This window comes from Dipodomys ordii, unplaced genomic scaffold (assembly GCF_000151885.1).
Source record: "Dipodomys ordii isolate 6190 unplaced genomic scaffold, Dord_2.0 Scaffold2, whole genome shotgun sequence".
In the NCBI taxonomy this organism is placed as follows: domain Eukaryota; kingdom Metazoa; phylum Chordata; class Mammalia; order Rodentia; family Heteromyidae; genus Dipodomys; species Dipodomys ordii.
In genome coordinates, this window is record NW_012267218.1 from 33,138,947 (window position 1) to 33,158,887 (window position 19,941).

Sequence of the window (19,941 nt, forward strand, 5' to 3'; positions counted from 1 at the left end):
AGGAGGAGGAAGAAGAGGAGGAGGAGGAGGAGGAAGAGGAGGAAGAGGAGGAGGAGGAGGAGGGAGAGAGGGAGGAGGAGGAAGGGAAGAGGAAGGGGAAGGGGGAGGGGGATAGGAGGGGGAGGCAGAGGCCACCACCACATCAAACATCAGAGTAGTATTTTGATAATGAGCATCTCAGCTTCTAGAATGGTGAGAGATAAATTTCTACTCTTCATAAATTACCCAATCTCAAGCATTTGCTTATATGATCACAAGGCTAAGACAATGGCTCATTATCATACAGATTGTACCTGGAAATACACAGATCAGGTGAGTCCTCCTCCACTCATGTGTGTCCCTGTGGTACTTAAGAAGCTGTTTACTAATCAAACAAGAGGATAAGGGAACTTCCATTGTTCTACAAATTCCAAATGTTTTGATACACCACATAGAGCTCCCCTATGACCCAGCAATCCCACTTTTAGGCATTTACCCAAATAATCACAAACAAGACCATACTAAAGCTACCAGCACAACTATGTTTATTGCAGCATTATTTACCATAGCTAAGATATGGAACCAACCCAGATGCCCCTCAGTAGATGAATGGATCAAGAAAATGTGGTATATATACACAATGGAATTCTATGCCTCCATCAGAAAGAATGACATTGCCCCATTTGTTAGGAAATTGAAAGACTTGGAAAACATTATATTAAGTGAAGTAAGCCAGGCCCAAAGAAACATAGGTCCTATGGTTTCCCTTATTTGCAATAACTAGTATATGTCTGAGACAAGCACAAACGGTCAGATAAGTTGATATTAGGCAAAATGAACCCCAAGATATGTATTCAAATGTTTTTTTCTTTCTTGTGAGTGTTTCTAACATATTTATAAGATGATTTCTTTGTTGATTTGTATGTCCCTCCCCCACTGATATAAGCCCTGCTTTCACTGTATTTGATGTTGGTATAATTTGTGGAGGGGAAGGGAAAAAACAAATTGTTTACATAGGGTTACAGGTGGAACCATTACAATAATGAGATGTACAAGACATTATGTCGAAAAACGAACTTTACAACTTTGGTGGGGGGGTGGGGAGGGGAGGATGGGGAGTTAGGGATGGTGTGGGGGGTGGAGAGGGGAAGGGATGGGAAGGGGAAGCAAAGGAGGAGGCAACAATGCTTGATAAGAAATGTACTCACTATCTTGCCCATGTAATTGTAATTCCTCTGTATGGTATTTTCACAATAAAAATAAAATAAAAATAAAAAATTAACTGCAATCAGCACTGAGCAGGTAGATCACACCTGCAATCCTAGCTACTCAGGAGGCTGAGATCTGAGGATCATGGTTCAAAGCCAACTCAGGCAGGAAAAGTCCATGAGACTCTTTATCTCCAATTAACTACCAAAAAACTGGAGCTGTGACTCAAGTGGTAGAGCAGTAGCTTTGAGCAATTTCCAAAGAAAACAAAAGTCAGACACTAATGGCTCATGTCTATCATCCTAGCTGTTTAAGAGGATCATGGTTCAAAGCCAGCCCTGGCAAGAAAGCCCCTGAGACTTTAATCTCCAATTAACTACAAGAAAGATGGAAGTGGAACAGTAGCTCATAGCAGAAGAGCATCAGCCTTGAACAGAAAAGCTGAAGGACAGTGCCTAGGCCTGGAATTCAAACCCTGACAAAAACAATAACAACAAAGAAAGTGGAAGACAGCCCCCTGCGACATAAATACAAATGATTGCCATATATAACTACCAAATGGAGTATGCTTTTGCAGCACTAAGGAGAAAGCATTCAGGGAAGGAAAATGTGTGGAATGTGACCAAAACTAAAGAAAGAAAACAGAAAAGAGTCCCTGGAGAAGATGCTGCTTAGGATGACTCTTGAAGGATGTAGGGTGTCTGCTTTCCCTCTACATCTGCAATGTCACTAGGTGACATTCACTACCATTTCACAAGGGCAGGGAGAGGAACCAAAGGTTTTAGGTGCGAACTGCACTTAGTACTTCAGGATGCTGGAAGAGAATTAGTCCCAATCATTAGAAACTAAGTCTTCTTTCAAAAAGAGTCGCACTAAAGTGCTTCTCTTATGCAAAGCTAGGAAATCTAATGGAGAGCTTAAAATGCACATATTGAAGAGGACTGAGAGAATGGATTAAAGATGGAAATAACAAAAATAGAGAGGGAAATTAGGACACTACTTGAACTGGAGCAAGCAGAAGATACACACAGGTTACCAGTAGTGAGTGGGAGTAGAGAGATGTTATTTATTACAAGATAAGCAGTAGAGACAGAATGAATAGGATCTGGTCTATAATGATCGACATAAAGGTGGGGTAGGGGACGTGAGGGATACGTTGTTGAGAAGGACTTCCGTCTTACCTTGATGACTGTGTTTTCATCACTGAGATAAAGGAAGATGACTGGTTATGTATCACGAATTTATGCATTATGAATTTCAGGTCCATGATGCCATTCCAGTGAAGGCAGGTGGATGTATAAGCCCACAGCTCAAATTAGAAGCCCAGACAAGAGAAGAAGCTGTGTGGCAGAAGCCATAGAAGAGTATACAAAGTCACCAAATGTTTAAGCAACAGGCAGAGGAAGGTGAACACAAAACAATGGCTAGATGAGACAAGAAGCAAAAGAAGCAGGCAGAGTCTGGAACCCAGGAAGGTTTCTCGAGTTTCAGGGGAGGAATATCCAACAATTTCACTGATAAGAGAAGTCAAGTAAAATGGGAAGGGAGCTGATTATGTGATAAAGCAATTCAGAAGGACTGGAAGGCCACAAAGAACTTGGCTAATATTTGCCTGGACCCCTGCCTCATGGCAACAATGAGATGGGTATATTGGCTTAAGCCATTGTTTGTGATCATGTGTTATGCAGCAACAGATAACTAATGCAGATCCCCCTACAGTTATACCAACCTAATGAGAAGACTTTAGGGAGACTTTCTAAGATTCAGGAGAGATGCTATGATCAAAGTCAGTCATGACAGATGACATATAACATCAGTTGAAATATTGTTCTGCCTGTCTCTTGGCAGACATGTATCAATAAGCAATAGGAAGTGTTCCCAGCACCTCCGGTGACGCGTGGCATATTTAGTGACAAGGAATCCAGGCTTATCTTCAAAACAGGCTTATAATAAACATAAAATGTAAAGGCAATGGAGATGTCTATGAAAGGCACCAACTCCTGATAAAAGAAGCTGTTGGTTTTGCCACCCAGCATCCGTTCTTCCTGGAATCCTTATTCTCTTCCAGTAAACTATTTTTCCTCCACTGTCAGATCATATTTCTGGAAAACCTGCCTCTATTCTTAAGTTGGAAGATGACTTAGGCCTGGCCTATCAAAGCATCACATTCTCCTGTCTTCACCAAATATTTGCCACATAATTCACGTCAAATCAAGTAAAGCAAACCAGTAACTACAAATTCCATGATTCTTGTTTTTTTAATTTCCAGAAACTAATTCCCCCATGGGATTATAGCCTAAGAGGCAACAAACTTGGACCACATAGCAGCAACCATCTCAGTATGCATGAAGCTTGAGAATGGAGCCAACCTTGTTTGGAAGGAAAGATGAGGAGCTGAGGACAGAAAGAACACTTAAATTTCTGTATAAAAATTCCCATGAAATCAAGTTTTCTCCTAGATTAATAATAACTTGAGCCTACCACCTTTTCTGTCTTTGCCTATGAGAAACTGAGAAATGTCGAGTGAAATATAAACAATAGTTTCTCATTGCCATCTTTAGAGAACTTTTATATCAGAGCAGAAACTAGGTATTCATAGAAAAAGCTTACAGTTCTTATTTTGGCTTTAAAATAGGCTTTACCTTCAGAGATCAAAAAGATAATGCTTGAAGTTTCAGCTTCATGATGATTTTATCTCCCCCAAAGAGAAATTTTTGAGATGATATAAAAGTTCTCAAAAACCTTCCTGTGATTAAAAAAAACACACACCTGGCATCCCTAAGTAAAAACTTATGAAACACTAGGAAACTTCAAGAGCTGTGGAAATTCCTGGACAGTACTGCTTGTACGCATGCGTTGATGAGCTTGGACTAGGTCACTAGCACAATCAACGCACCCATCACTTTCCTCCCCCACCTCTATGGTATGTACACAGATCTCTGTTTATATGCTGCCCTATCAGAGAGGTCATTCTACATAAAGAATAGGATTGCCTACATCAAACCACACTTATCCAATGTATATACCGCTCCTTTATTCTAATTTATTTTCCTACATGGCACTAATCACCTGACACTTTATATCTATTCATTTGGCTAGTGAATATTAGAGGTGGTTAAGACTTCAAAATACCTGTTCTAAGTGAGCACCACACTCATGCCTGTAATCCTACTCAGGAGGCTGAGATCTGAGGATCAAGGTTCCAAGCCAGTCCAGGCAGAAAAAGCTCTGTGAGATCTTATCTCCAATTAACCACTGAAAAACTGGAAGTGATGCAGTGGCTCAAGTGGTAGAGCACTAGCTAGCCTTGAGCACAAAGAGGCTCAGGGACAGCGCCAGGCCCTGAGTTCAAGCCTCACAACTGACAAAAAAAAGTATCTGTTCTACCCATTACATATAACCTCTCCAAAGTCTTCAGCTTACCTGCAGATTCTAGCTTTGGGGCCATTTATCTGCGTTATCATTACAATGTTGGCCAAGGTTCGGTCAGTCAGGAAAGTAGAACTGGGTTCCTCAATGTTGGGTACTGAATGAGAAAGCAAAGTGAAGCAGTCAACTGCACAGACTAGAAGCTCAGAGGCCCAAGCACAGGCATCTGAGGAGGGTTATCACCTGAGAGCTACTGGCAGTGCAGGAGCTCAGAGGAAGAGCATCACAGAGATGGGGATACAGACATCTAACCAGGGAAACTTCTGTCTGGCCCTGTTGCCTCTCAGGGAGTTCCAAGGAGGCCAGTTGTAGAATGCTGTTGAAAGAAGGTGGAGACACTACCCAACTTCTGAGAGCAGGGTGAGTGTCAAGCATAGGAATAATGAGTAAAACAGAAAGTCCTTTCTCCTTTCTTCCCATCTTTCAATATCCCATTTGGGCACAAAGTAGGAGAATGATCTTTCAAAAGAAAATTTTACTTGGTAGAATTCTAACCTCAGAAGAATGGACATGAACTGAGAGATATTAACCCATTTTCTTAGGAGAAAAGCAAATTACAAATGAAATTGTTGCCTCCTGTTAAGACTTTTATTGCTTTAGCCAATACTTAAGATAAACAACTTACAAAAATAGAAAGCCTACAGCTGAGGATGTGGTTCAAATGGTAAAACTCCTACCATGAAAGCTCAAGGCTCCAATACTGCCAAAAAAAAAATTTTTTTAATTAAAGAACAAATAGAAGGCTTGTTTTGGATCATTGTTTTGTACATTGTAGTCTATGATTGGTTGGCTCAGTTATTTGGTGGGCCTCTTATGAAATATATATATAGTTGGGGTATATATGCTGGAGCAAACCTATTCACCCCCAAATCCCAGATGGGGGGAGGGGAGAGGAGCCAGGATCTCACTGTTCTCATGACGGGCACAACTTCCATAACCTAAGATCTTCCATGAGACCTCACCTCTTAAAGCTTCCATTACCTGACCATAACATCAAGCTAGGCAATAAGCTTATAATAGGTCTTGGAGGGTCATTCCTGACCCAAACTCCAGCACTTCTGACTATATTCTCACTAGTTCCCTCTTTAAACCTACGTTTTAATCTGGAGATCTATGAACCCCTGAGATTTGATTGCAAACATTTTTGATATATTCTCTATCCATCTTTCTGGAAAAGCAGGTTATAAATTTCCTTAAAGTTTCAAAGAGGCGTGTGACAGACACACACACACACATACACACACACGCACACATACACACACACACACACACACATCACTAGCACTGCCTCATAGTCTCAGTTATGTATTTATTATTTAAACTTGCTAAGGAAAACACCTCCTAGTGCTTAGATTCTCTTAGAGCCTAAATACTGTATTGATTATGACTCTCTTGGCTATAGGGTAAAAAAAAAATAGAATTACCTTAAAATAAAAGCAGAAGAGGAGAAAGGAATTCATTCAGAGAACCTTAACTAGGAAGGCATGTTTGGGTTAAGGGACTTAAACTCATACATGTTGAAAAAGATACAAAATTATTAGTAATGCTGAAAAATTGGAAGCATATTAATGTTTATCAACATACAAATCGATAAATATGATATTAATTAATGTAATACACTACTATAAAACATTTAACATCAACCTATTCTATTGTGTCTGTGTGTCTCCAAAGCATAACACAGAATGGGGAAGAGAAGCAAGCTGCAGAATACATTCAATATTCAATCACCTGAATAAGTTTTAAAACATGCAGAATTATCCAAAGGTATAATAGGTTTGCAAGCAAAAGAAGAAAAACACAATGGGAATCCTAACCCCTAAATATAGATTTCCATTACCTCTAGTGAGTAAAGAAAAGAAAGAAATGAAGAGGATTTCTTAAGTGACTTCAATGCTCTTGGCTTCTTGGATATAAATCTGAATTAAATAAAGCAAAATGTTAAGGTTTAGCATAGTTAAATGGTGGATTTATGACAGTATGCCCTATTACTCTATACTTTTCTATTTTTAATATATCATAAATTTAATAGCTAAGAAATGTAAAGGGTATTCAAAGCTCAAAGAAATGGTGAATGTAAATCACATTCCAAAAACTTTTCCAATTTAAGGTGCCTTCCAGAAAGAAGATGCTCCAGGGTGGAAATAAAGGAGAGGAAGAAAACAAATTCCTTGTTGAAAAGACATCATCTCCATGGCATTTTAAAAATACGTAAACAACACACAAATATCCAAGTTAAGAATCTCCCTCAGCAAGAAAGAACTGGGCAAATGAGAAAAGGTTTTGAGTTTATGGTTCCTTCCTAGTTTTAACTTCCTCTCCTTTGGGCTGTTGATCTGAAAATGAGAGATACCTCTGGCTATGTTGCTTTCTCAATGATAAGGAAAACTTCTCAGCTTTACTTAGGATCAGTGGTTCCATTATTTAAAAAAGAAAATCAAATCCCTTGGGAACTGTTAAAATGGGATTTATGCTTACTTGTAAGACAACTGGCTCCTAATTCCTCTAATCCATTCCTAATGATGGGAAAGTAGAAGAAAAAAAAGGCTTTAATTCCCCATTTCCACTAGTCCCTACAATTTTCTAACCTTGTGTCATAATAACCCACAAAATTCAAAGTAAATGCTGAATCTCTACTTTGATCATTTCCATAAATTACACCTTTTAATTTTTCTCTATGAAATTTTATTAGATCCCTGAAATGTCCTCCCCAAAACAATACAAAATTGTAAAAATATCAAAATGGCAATGATAATACCCTTTCCTAAAATGTCAAGAATGTGAAGGGTTTGTGTCAACTTCTTACATGCTCATTAATACCCACTTTCTAAACCACACAAACAAAAATGTCAAGGAAATTTACTTCCTCAAGTTTTTAGAGAACAGATCCTCGTCTACTTGCAGTAGAATATTAACAATTTTGGATAACCAAGAAACTGGAGAGCAAATGCAATCAAATCAAGACTACCAAATAGAGATAAGTTTAACTGGAGATGAATGTAACTAGGGACAGGCTTACTTTAAGAAAGCACTTGTGCAGCAGATAAGCAAAGTGTCACTTTTGCAAAGAAAGGATGCAGCATTTCCCAGGCAGTAAGTAACAAGGAGAAATGGAGCTGTACGTTTTATGAATCTGCTCACTTACATTGTCTGGTCCTACTTATTCTTAATTGCCACCACAATCCCAAGCATACTGATAAAATAAAACACCTTCAATCCATAAATGGTTGAAATTCACCAGAAATTAAGAACACTATAGTCCTCCTTTCTATGCTACATTAGCCTGGTAGAATTACAAGATTGAAAAGTCAAATTATACCATCCTGATTTCAAGACTTGCTGTTCTCTCCGTGTGTGTGTGTGTGTGTGTGTGTGTGTGTGTGTGTGTTCCATCTAGTCAAAGACTGTTTCTCCAGTTTTATATGCCAATGTGCTTGAAACACATTAATTCCATTAGCAGGCTAATGGAATTTTTTAACCACAAATATATGTGGTTACAAAAAACAACAACCTCCTCCAAAAAAGAAGTCAGAAGAATTGAAAGTAAAAACGATTTTCAAATGCAGTCAGAATTCCTTCCCATAACATATCAAAGGTGTCATAGCTACTGCTCTACTGAGAAATCAGTTTGGGATTTGGGTCTTTAAACCAAAAAGCCTATCTTGTGATGGCACTATAAGTAGTCTCTGCCTCTTAATCATCAGCAACTGCTAAATGAAGTGCATCTATTTTCTCTGTTACATTACTATTGGCAACCAGGTCCTCAGTAAGTGCCCAGAAATGTTTCCATGGTTACAAAAAGCATTCAGCATCCCTCTTGTTTTGGGCCAATTTAGCTTAAAATCTATTGTGGAGAAAAATATGGCACATTAAGGCACATAAAATCAAGATACAACATTATGAAAAGAATTCAAGATTAAATAGGAAAAGCAGGCTTGGCACCGCTTTTGAAAAAAAAAGTGCACATAAATCACTGATTAAAATGCTCCATTTTCTGTGTGCATCTCCAAATACCTCTCTTCAACACACTGCAAAGCATTCTGGGCAGAATGGCTTACATTACCCCCGGGTGTAAAGAGAGGAAAATGAGTGTATGAGGATTCTTTAAGATGATTACCTCACAGTTAAATGCAAAAATTTTTAACCCACAGGTATTTTAACATCCACAGAGCTGAGCGTCTAGTCACCCAGCCTAGTGTCATAGGGCCTTTGGGGTGTTGAAATATTTTGTGGAGAGCAACAAGAGCTTTGGTTTAATGGCTAGAGGGCACTTGTAGTAAATTAGTGAGCTGCTTCACCTGAGGGGGAGAGGGGAAGATTTAACTTCCCTAGCGTCAAGTGAGTAATGCTCTTCCATCTATAAAGTCATGAGTGAACTGGGCCACAGAGACTGTCATTCTACCCCTGCACTGCACTCAGTCCCAGTTCCCACTGTCATCCTGTGTAACAAATTAAACAAATTATATAAGCTTCTGAAGAGGCTGTAGGAGAGGTTTATTGCCTCTCTTGTGTATAATTGTGGATTCTTCAAGGTGTTTTGTGCATAGTTGGCATTCAATTCTTATTTGATTAAGAGAGACCATAGTACAATGCTGCTCTGAATAATAAGATGATGTCCTTCCTCCTTTCTACTTCCAGATATTTTCCATGCTTCCTAATGGCCTTGTGAAATAGGGAGAAGGGTATGAGATTGAAAGTACTGGTCAGGATTAATTAGAAGACTTTCATTTCCCAGATGACACAGTAAATCCTCCTTTTCCCATTCCTCTCCCTAAATACAACCCAAACTTTCCATCCTGTACCTAAAACAAAGACAAGATAACTGAAAGGTGCATAGAGGAAAACAGACCTGGTGCTTGAAGAATATACAGTGGTGAGTCCCCAAGGTTCTTTAACTCATATATCCTCAAGAAGCTGGCCACCCCAAAATGCCATTGACACAGACTAGAGAAGCCTCAAGAAGAACCGTTATCTATCCCTAATGGACCAGAAAGGACACAGGCATAGTTGGCATGCACATGCATGTGTGTGTGCACGCACACACACACACACACACACACACACACACACACACCTATAATCCCAGATACTTGGGAGAAAGAAGAGGGTGGATTGTGAGTTTGAGGCCAACCAGGGCAAATTTAGCTTATATACACACAAAAGAGTTCAGGTGTGACTTGTGCCCCCTTCCTAGGACAACAGAAGTCACATAGAGAGCCTAGACTTCTGCCCTCACCAGTGTGCAATGGGGCTCCCGGAACTATCTCTAGGAATGCTAGAGAAGGCCAAGTGGGGAATTTGAATCTTCCTCCTGATGGATGGGATAGACAGCAGTGACCATCTCTCATAGCAGCAGAGTCAGTGAAGACTGACTGCAGATACTGGCATTCTGTCCCCACCTCAATGGAAACCATATGAGAAGATAAACTCCCAATCCAGCCCTACAGTCCTGAGGAACTAGAGGAAACCTCAGTGTGGATATTCACCTAACAGTAAGAGGGAGATGCTCCCCTGCGCAGCAGAGGAGTGTTGAAGGCTGTTTTGGTCAGATGTGCTTTGCATAGAATAATGACAACTATTTCTATTTATATGCTCATATTGTCTTACCCAGGTCTTGTGTGTGTGTGTGTGTGTGTGTGTGTGCGCGCGCGTGTGTGCACATCAGTACTGGAGCTTGAACTCAAGGCCTTATACCCCTGCTTGACTTTTTTCCACTCAAGGCTGGAGTTTTATCATTTGAACCATTCCCCAACTACCAGCTTTTTGCTAATTAATTGGAGATGAGTCTCACAGATTTTTCTGCCTTGAGCTGGCTTCAAACTGTTATGTTCAACTTTCAGCTTCTTAAGGAGCTAGATTTACAGGCATGAACCACTAGTGCTTGAATTTCCAGGTCTTAACAAACTGTTATTAGCTCCCTCACATATACTGTTCCCTTTAATTCATTTCCAAACTTATGCAAGAGTCATTCTTTTCAAGCAGAGTTTGTGTGTGACACACACACACACACACACACACACACACATATACTATTCATAATACCCTTTTTGAGATTCCCTGCAATTCCCTGCAATTGCAATTCTTAACTCAGAAAGCAGAGTTCTTATCAACTGCAGTCTGAGCTCTGGCCTCATGACCCCTCACTGGGAAAATCATCTTGTCCACATGTCAGCACTCTTGCCACTTCCTCCCATTGGAACACCTTTCTCCCTCCACTCAGCTGTTAATGCTGACTCAACCTCACCATGCGTAGTCCTGTAACATCTGTTCTGAGGAACTTTATCTGATCACTTCTGGCAAAATTATTTCAAAAGTTTCCTTGTCCGTGACTGGAACTCTTCACAAACATCTTATAGGATTAGCTATATATACCTGCATTACAGAACCTTTTAATGGAAGGCCAATATTGCCTTTCTTCATTTATTCCTTGGCTCAGACATGCTATCATATTTAATAAGAATGTCTTGCTTCTGAGGTGTTGAGTTTAAACTTCAGCTTCTATGCCCTGCCTCTACACAATAACAAAGTTCACATTCTTATTTGGGGGGAGGTAAAGGGGGTTTGACCTGAATTTGTATTTTCTAGGTAAGTACTTTACCACTTGACCACACCCTCAACTAGGTAAATTATTAAATGACCTATTCATTTAAACTTATCAGAGAGCTAAGGTCATAAAGCCACCTACTAATTCAAGACCAAAGAGACAACTTTTTCCAAAAAGAGAAAAGTGTTTGCTTAAGAAAATGCTGAATTCATACAAGCTGAGAAGACCAATTAAGTTCATGTTGACAGGTAATTTCTTTTTTAAATTTATTTATTGTTATTCTAAAAGTGATGTATAGAGGGGTTACAGTTTCATAAGTCAGATTGAAAAGTGTGTTTTTTTTTTAACAATGTCACTCCTTCCCTCTTTCTCAGTTTTTCCCTCCTGTCCCAAGTTTTCAACACAGTGTCCAGTATAAGTGCTACATTTGTTCACCCTCTGTCCCACCATTTTTCTGGTCCCCACCTTACCCTCCCAAAGACAGATAAAGGAACAAACAAGACAAAAGGAGAAGAAAACAAAAACAGCAACAAAGAAAAACAATCCTTATTTCCATTTCCTGGAGTTCATTTTAATCCAGATGTCACTCAGTGGATGAAAAGATTAAGAAAATGTGATAGATAGATAGATAGATAGATAGACAGATAGATAGATAGATAGATAGATAGATAGATAGATAGATAGACAGACAGACAGACAGACACACACACACACACACACACACACACACACAATGGAATTCTACTTATCCATCTGAAACAATGATGCTGTACCATTCATAAGGAAATGGTTAAGAATTGGAAAAAATTACTTTAAGTGAAGCAAGCCATACCTAAAGAAACATAGTTTGCATGGTTTCCCTCATTTGTAGTAACTAGAACGTGCCTATAAATCTACAAGTAAGCATACTAGATGATAAGAGAAGAAAATGTACACTGGGACATGATAAATTATACAGGTCTCTAGGTATTCACATAGAGTCAAACCAAAGGAGGATAATCTTTTTTTTTGGGGGGGGGGAGTCCAGTTGTGGGCCTGAACTCTGGGTCTGAGCGCTGTCCCTCAGCTCTTCAGCTCAAGGCTAGCGCTCTACCACTTGAGCCACAGCACCACTTCCAGCTTTTTGCTTTTTACTTGTGTGGTGCTGAGGAATCAAACCCAGGGCCTCAAGCATGCAAGGCAAGCGCTCTACCACTGAGCCACCTTCCCAGCCCAAAGGAGGATAATCTTAAAAGAGGATCACAAAGGCACAATAGCTATGTGCATCTGTTCATATGAAATAATATTTGTCAGGTAATTTCTAAAGGTCAAGTGTTGATAAGCACAAAGTAGAGAACCCATGGGAGCCACAGATTCAAAGGAAATAAAATTCAACCCAATTTAGAAGCTTCCCCCTTCCCAGAATTCACAGGGTGCTCACAGAAGATCAGGGAGAGAGTAGGAGTAGAGAAAGCTGATCTCACAGCTCAGATATGAGCAAGGAGGAGAAGTTGCAATGGAAAAGTAAAAATTAGGGACTGGGAAGGTGGCTCAGTGGTAGAGTGCTTGCCTTGCATGCATGAGGCCCTGGGTTCGATTCCTCAGCACCACATAAGCAAAAAAAGCTGGAAGTGGTGCTGTGGCTCTAGTGGTAGAGTGCTAGCCTTAAGCTGAAGAGCTGAGGGATAGCGCCCAGGCCCCGAGTTCAGGCCCCACAACCAACCTAAAACAAAAGTAAAAATTAAATAAATAAATAATTTTTAAAGTTCCATCAAGATTCTTCTCTCCTACTTCTACTCTGTATAAAACTCTTTTTTATATAACTTTGTAAAGATGATGAACAGGGGGGTTACCATTACATATTACTTATTATATAAGTAATAAGTACATTTCTTTTTAAACACTGTTACCTCTTTCCTCATTAAAACTCTTTAGGCCAGTTGGGGAAAGGGCAGCAAATATCTTGTACTCAAATCACACATAAGGATACATGGAAGTGAGTGTATAGAACAGAATAAAAACTTCTACTACTCAGAAGGGGCTGAGGTGTGATCACTAGAGATTCCTTATCCCTGAAGCACAAAAGAATACAACACCTACCCGGGAAGCTCCAGTACACCATGAAATATTCCAACCCAACCAATCCACACCAGCCAACCCTGAGTAATAAGTAACAACAGGTTGCTCTAGGAAGAGGGTTAAAGCTTAAAAGCAGAAGCTTTCCTAGAGACAACAGAGAAAAAAAGAAATAAATTTGAACATGTCTCCAATTTTGTCCAACAAGCCTGTCCTGCCCATTACAATGTAACAATATAAGATTTTTTTAATGGGTATTCCATTGAGGTCAACGAGAGCAACAAAACAAAAACCAAGCTTTATATCTGACTAAATGACTCAAGCCCCTCAGCCTCCAGACCCAGCATTAGACCCAACTGATCTATTTCAAGATGGAGATAGACAAACTTCCCTTATACATACTGTGTTATTTTTGGTCATAAAATATAAAATGCATATCAAAAAAATCAAACAAGTGAAACATCCTATCAAGGGACAAGACAATCAAGAAATTCAAATTGAAATACATGACTCAGATGTTGAAACTGTCAGACAGGAAATTTAGAGTAACTATTATTAATATGTTAAAAATCAGAGCAGAAAAGTAGGAATGGCATACGTGAAGTAACAGAGTTTCAGTAGAAAAATTAAAACTATTTTTTAAAATTATAATTTTAGGAATAAAAATATGGTAGCAGAAATGAAGAATGCTTTTGATGGACTAATCAGTAGACTTGAAATAACAAAAGAAAATATCAGTAAATCTGAGAATGGAAACTCAAAGGAAAAAAGGGAGAGAGCTATGAAAAAAATACAAAGGGTAGAGTGCTAGCTTTGAGTGAAAAGGCTCAGGAACAGAGCCAAGACCCTGAGTTCAAGCCCCATGACTGACAAAACAAAAAACAAAAAACCCAAAACCAAAAAATACAAGAGCTGTGGAATAAAACAACTAACAGTAAAACTGAGTAAAACAGAATGGGGAGCCAAAAGCAGTAGAAGAAATATGGAAATATTTGAAGTGATAGTAGCCAAGAATTTTTTAAATGAAGCTCAAGAAGCTTAAAAAAAACACCAAACTTCCGCAACACACATGTGTGCACAACACACACACACACACACACACACACACACACACACTACACATACCATATGGCTGAAAACAAATGATACAGAAAAATCTTGAAAGTGGACAAAAAGGCATATTATTTGCAGAAAATGAGATGTAAGATTATATCAGTTGTTCCGTGAAAATTATGCCAACTACAAAACAGTGGGATGCCTTAAAGTCCTAAAAGAAAATAACTCTCAACCCAGAAAATTATACCTAGATAAGTCTTTTTAAATAAATGGAAGATGGTTTCAGACAAATAAAACCTGAGATAATTTATAAGATATGTTAAGAGCAAGGTTGCCTCAAGTTGAATAAATGAAGGCAAATAAAAATAGTTTAAGAAAAGTAACAAGTATTTTGCCAAAGAAAAGTTGTGATGTCATTACTCTGAAGAATAAAATAATAATAATTATGCCACACTAAGAAAAAATGGAGTATTCATACTAATGTCAAAGAAGAGGTTAGGATAAAAAGATTTACTAGAGATAAAAATGGTCCATCATATAATAACAAAGAGATAATTTTACCAAGAAGACATATATTTCTAATGTATGGACCTAACAACAGAGGTTCAGAATACATTAAACAAAAACTGATAGAAATGAAAGAAAATAGCCAAACCACAATTAGAGCTAATGACCTCAATATTCTTCTCTACTAATCAATATAACATAATTGGTAGGTTAAAAAAATCCATAGACCAAACAATTATTTGAAATTTTGAAAAACAGCCCTCAAACAAGGTTGTCATAGTCTTGTTACTTGCACATGAAATATTTAATAAGTAAAGTCATATTCAGTGTAATAGTACAAACCTTATTTTTTATTGGGAACATTTTTTAAATGACAACATTGTTTAAGGTTTGTTTTATTACCCTAAATATGATTTTAATTATTAATTTTTAAAAAACACAAAACAATACCAAGTATGCTTGGGTGATAATGAGATTAAATTTTAAATCAATCCCACAGAAAACCTCAAATTTTATCAAGATTTGGAAGTTAATGAACTCATTTAAATAAAGAAAAAATCATTATAAATCTGATAAACAATAAAAGGATTGTAAGAAAATAGTATATTCATAAATTCAACATGAAATGAAAAAAAAATTCTTGAAAAATAACAAAATGACAAAAGCACTTAGGAAAAACTCATCCAATCTTACATCTATTGAAGAAATTGAATTTTAATTTAAAATCTTTCTACAAAAAATCCCAAAGACCTAACTTCACAGAAAAATTGCAGCAAACATTAAACAACAATAGTTATTCTTCATAGAATTAGAGAATAATTCCTATAGTTTGGACTGAGAGAAAGGAAGAAGACTTTGTCACTTATTTTATAACGTCAACACTCAGATACCAAAATCAGAAGAAAATACAGTAAGATAGTCAAATGGTAGAGCATTGCCTACCCTGGGATTGATTCACATCACTGCAAAATAAATAAAATCAAACCCTGCAGACCTGTGTCACTGATGACAATACATGAACAAAACTGAAATTCATCAATACATGAAAATGATAATACACCATGACCAAGTGCATTTCATTCAAGCTATACTAGACTGGCTACACATTCCAAATTAGCCAGTATAACTCATTGAAAAATACTAAAGTAATCCAGGTACTGGTGGCTCACACCTGTAATCCTAGCTACTAAGAAGACTAGATCTACAGATGGTGGTTTGAAGCCAGCTCAGGCAAGAAAGTTTGAGAGAGTCCTATCTCCAATAAAATTCTCACAAAAAGCCAGAAGTGGTGCTGTGGCTCAAGTGGTAGAACACTAGCCTTGAACAGCCTCGGGACAGTGTAGAGGCCCTAAGTTTGAGCCCCAGAACCAGAAAAATAAAAATAAAAACCCTAAAGTAGAAGAATCATAGGATCATCTCAATTGATGCAAAGTAACATTGAACCAAACAACTTCTTTTGATAAAAGCTCAGCTAACTGGAATAGCAGGAAACTTCTTCAACATACAACTTTGTTGACAACTGTACCTAGAAACCCATGTCTAATTACTACATAATAATGAAAGACAGAAAGTGTTTACACTAAGTTCACAATCAAGGCAAGTATTTCCATTGTCATCACTATTATTTGATATGATAATAGAGTAATCAGTCAAGAAAAAGAAATAATGGACACTGATGTTGGAAAGTACAAAGAAATAAGACACCTCAAATACCTCCTAACTTACAGAGCAATTAATTAAAAAAAAACAGTAGTCCATTCAGCCAATGGAACACTATTCAACAATAACTAGAGCAAAGTATAGAAATACACAATCACCAAGATGACTCTCAACTACCTTATAAGTGAAAAAACCAAAGTCTAAAAATGACATTATTCCACTTATATGACTTTCTGGAATGTCAAAATGACAAAAGAATTGATTCTGATAATATGTTAATATTTTCCAGGAGCTAGAGACAGGAAAAAGGATTGACAGGAAAAATATGGAGGGGAATTCTTGGACAAAATAACTGTTTTTCCTAACCTTCACAGTGGCCTTTGTCAAAAATCACAGAACTGTACAGTAACATATTTTGTGACAGGCAAATTACATTTTTAAAAAGGAAGTAGAACCAGTATCTGTATAAGTAAACCCTAAAAGTGAACTTTCTAAATTCTGCCTCTTCCTAAATGTGGATCTTGAGTCTGATCTCAAATGCTCTGAGCATTCCTCTGTGTGTGTGTGTGTGTGTGTGTGTGTGTGTGTGTGTGTGTGTGTGTGTGTGTGTGTGTGTGTGTATGCACGCGTGCGCGCGCACCCACTGGTATTGGGGCTTTAACTCAGCACTGGGTTCTGTTCCTTAGCTTTCTCGAGACAGGTGCTCTACCACTTGAGTCATAGCTTTTTAAAGATAAGGCATCTCCTGGACTTTTCTGCCTGGGCTGGCTTTGAATCATGATCCTCAAATCTCAACCTCCTGAATAGCTAGGATTTACAGACCTGAGCCACCAGCACCCAGCTGAGCACCAATTTTTATGAATTAAGAACAGCATCTTCTCTTTGTTTTTGTTATTTTCCCTGTTACTGTTCCAGCCTGTAAGGTTCTTTGCTGTTCTTCCTATCTAACTCTGTGCTTACTGTTAAGGATACAGAAAAAAACCTCCGCACAGTTCCTGACTTTCATGCTATAACTTAGCGAACAAAGACCTTATGAATGGACAAATGAACACAACTGTTTTAGTGCCATCATATTTTATAATTATAAAAATTAATAAAACCAGTACTAAGCATGTATTAAACCAAAGTCACATTCATTTCCCATATAGTTTGTCAAGAATATCTAAAATAGGGATAAAACTTGATCTCAAATCTAAGAAGTTCTCTTGCTAGCCTAAATATTTCTACAATAATTTCTACAGATACTTTTCAAAGAATCAAATATTCAATTATTCATATATTTTATCAGGTTCAGGAACAATATCAACCTGGATAATTTCATCAATTCATTCTAGGATTTATTACTTTGAATAGAAGCATATTAAAAATGATTATAAGAAGAATACAAAAATGTGTTTCCTTATATACCAAGCCTTCATGTATCAGAATAGTATACTTCCCTAAAAGGATCAAACTGAGAAGAATTACTACAAAATAGATGGCAAGACAATGAGATGTCACAGAGAAATCTGCAACCTTCAACAAGAAAGGAATTAATGACTTTGTATATCACATAAATAACCTAGTCACCTGTCTGAGCATTATATGCATCATAAACAGACATTCCAATCTTCCTCTTGGCATAGCATTTGGCTCTGTCTCTTAAACAGGTACAATACCTTCAGTATAGGTTAGCATATTAGAAGCCTGAGAAAGTCATGCAGGAACAATAATAGCTACTTTTGCAGAACTAATTACATTTATATCATATGCGTGATGCACTTATTGAAGGCCCAATATGTGCTCAGTTCTGACAGCCTGAAAGTGTTAGCAGCAGCTTTTTATTAAATATGTCCTTATCAGACTAGTCTGGAAGAAAATCAAGCTATTTCTGTTTCAAAGATTTCCTATCTACTGTCATCTCACATCACATCTCAGTGAAACACTGTGAGAAGTGTTCTTGGAGTGTTATCAACTAAAAATTCTGCCACAAGTATGGCTTTGTGCACAGGATTTCACACTGAATAATATAGTAACGTCTAGAGATTCCTAGCCTAGAGGGGAGGGAAAAGAGAACATTTCAAAAGATATTTTAAATCGGATGACATGTACAGAAGGGCCTCCACAAACAGAATCAACAGATGCATTTTTAGTTATTTCCCTTGCTCAGAACTATTGTTTGGGAATGTGCGTTCCACAAACATGGATCTCCCCAAGTTTTACATCATGGAAAGATTTCTATCAATTGTAACTCTTGATCAGAAGCCAGTATGAGGAAACGTGTAAGAGAGAGAGAGAGAAAAATATGGTAACTACAAACAAGTTCAGAATAATGTAAGGAGAAATGACCTCTGGATGAATCTAGAAAATAGGATACTGGCTAGCTTACCTTGCCTTTTTCCATTAACTTTTTCTAGCGAGCCAGGAAGCTGGGCATCAAGGCAGCCTGGAAGGTCCTTCCTTGTTTCCTCAAGACATTGCTCTTCCTCAGGAACAGAAGCAAGCACATGTGGGAGTCCTGGGTCTTCCAGAATCTGAAAAGGCCCCTGGGATTTTACAGAACGTGAGTCTTTGGCATGTTGGCTAAGGCTGGAGCTTGACATTTGGACAGAGTCTTGCACATCACTATCACATAAGAAATGATCCGCCTCAAGAAGCAAGGAATTTATAGGCTCTTGATTCCAGTCATTGTCTTGTCCTGGTTCTTCATCTTCAGAATAAATTTCTTGAATATCATCTATGTCCTGGTCCAGCTTGTCACTCAATGCAGAGTCTTGTTTGCTCAGAGGAACCAGTGAAGCAGATAATGTATCTCCTGCATGCTGGAGAGCTTCATAAACGCGGGATATCCAGGAAGAAAACGGCTGGAAGAAGTTCTGGGCACCCTGAGTCTCCATGACTACCACCATGGCCCACTAGGAGGTCCACAGAGTCTGCTGGTTCAGTTCCTTCAGTAGTCAGGACTTAATATGAACTATGAATAAGCATGATGAGAAACACAATTGGATGTCTCCTAATGTCTGTGAATATTTCACTCTCAACACTTCTCAGCTGAAACAGAGGAAAGAAATACTTACACCTGTTCAAGTTACAACTTCAGAGCCATCACCAGATGCCGGAAAAAAAAAAAAAAATCAATGTCAAATAGCAATTGGGACAAAGAAACATCTCTGTTGAAATCTTTTATTTCTCTTCTGTTTGGGGGTTTTTTAATTGGCATACACACATTACACACATTCACAGTACAAGGGAGTCGTTGAAATCTTAAAAGCCAGCTCAATGAAAACGACTGTGAAGATCTAAATGTAGATTCCATCAATGGCCATTCACCTCCACAGGCAAGGACACATCTTCGATTAGCAGTAATTGGTTGTTCTCTGAGAGGAAGTCTGTCCCCCACAGACCACATGCAACCATGAGGAAAGGATAGATGACTCTGTATTAAAAGCCAGTTGGGCAGAACATTTCAAAATACAAGAAAAGTTAGGTGTTTCGTTTACAAGCCTGCAGAATCCAGAGAGCTG

General features: G+C 38.2%; 1 protein-coding gene across 1 annotated transcript in view; it reads right to left on the minus strand.

The window, feature by feature from the left end:
* Syt16 (synaptotagmin XVI) overlaps positions 1-19,326 on the minus strand; it is a 93,463-nt gene extending 74,137 nt beyond the window's left edge. The window contains exon 1 of the mRNA XM_013014814.1: positions 18,807-19,326. Coding sequence (XP_012870268.1) covers positions 18,807-19,326 — 520 coding nt within the window. The remainder of the gene's footprint in view (positions 1-18,806) is intronic.
* Between the last annotated feature and the right edge of the window lie 615 nt (positions 19,327-19,941).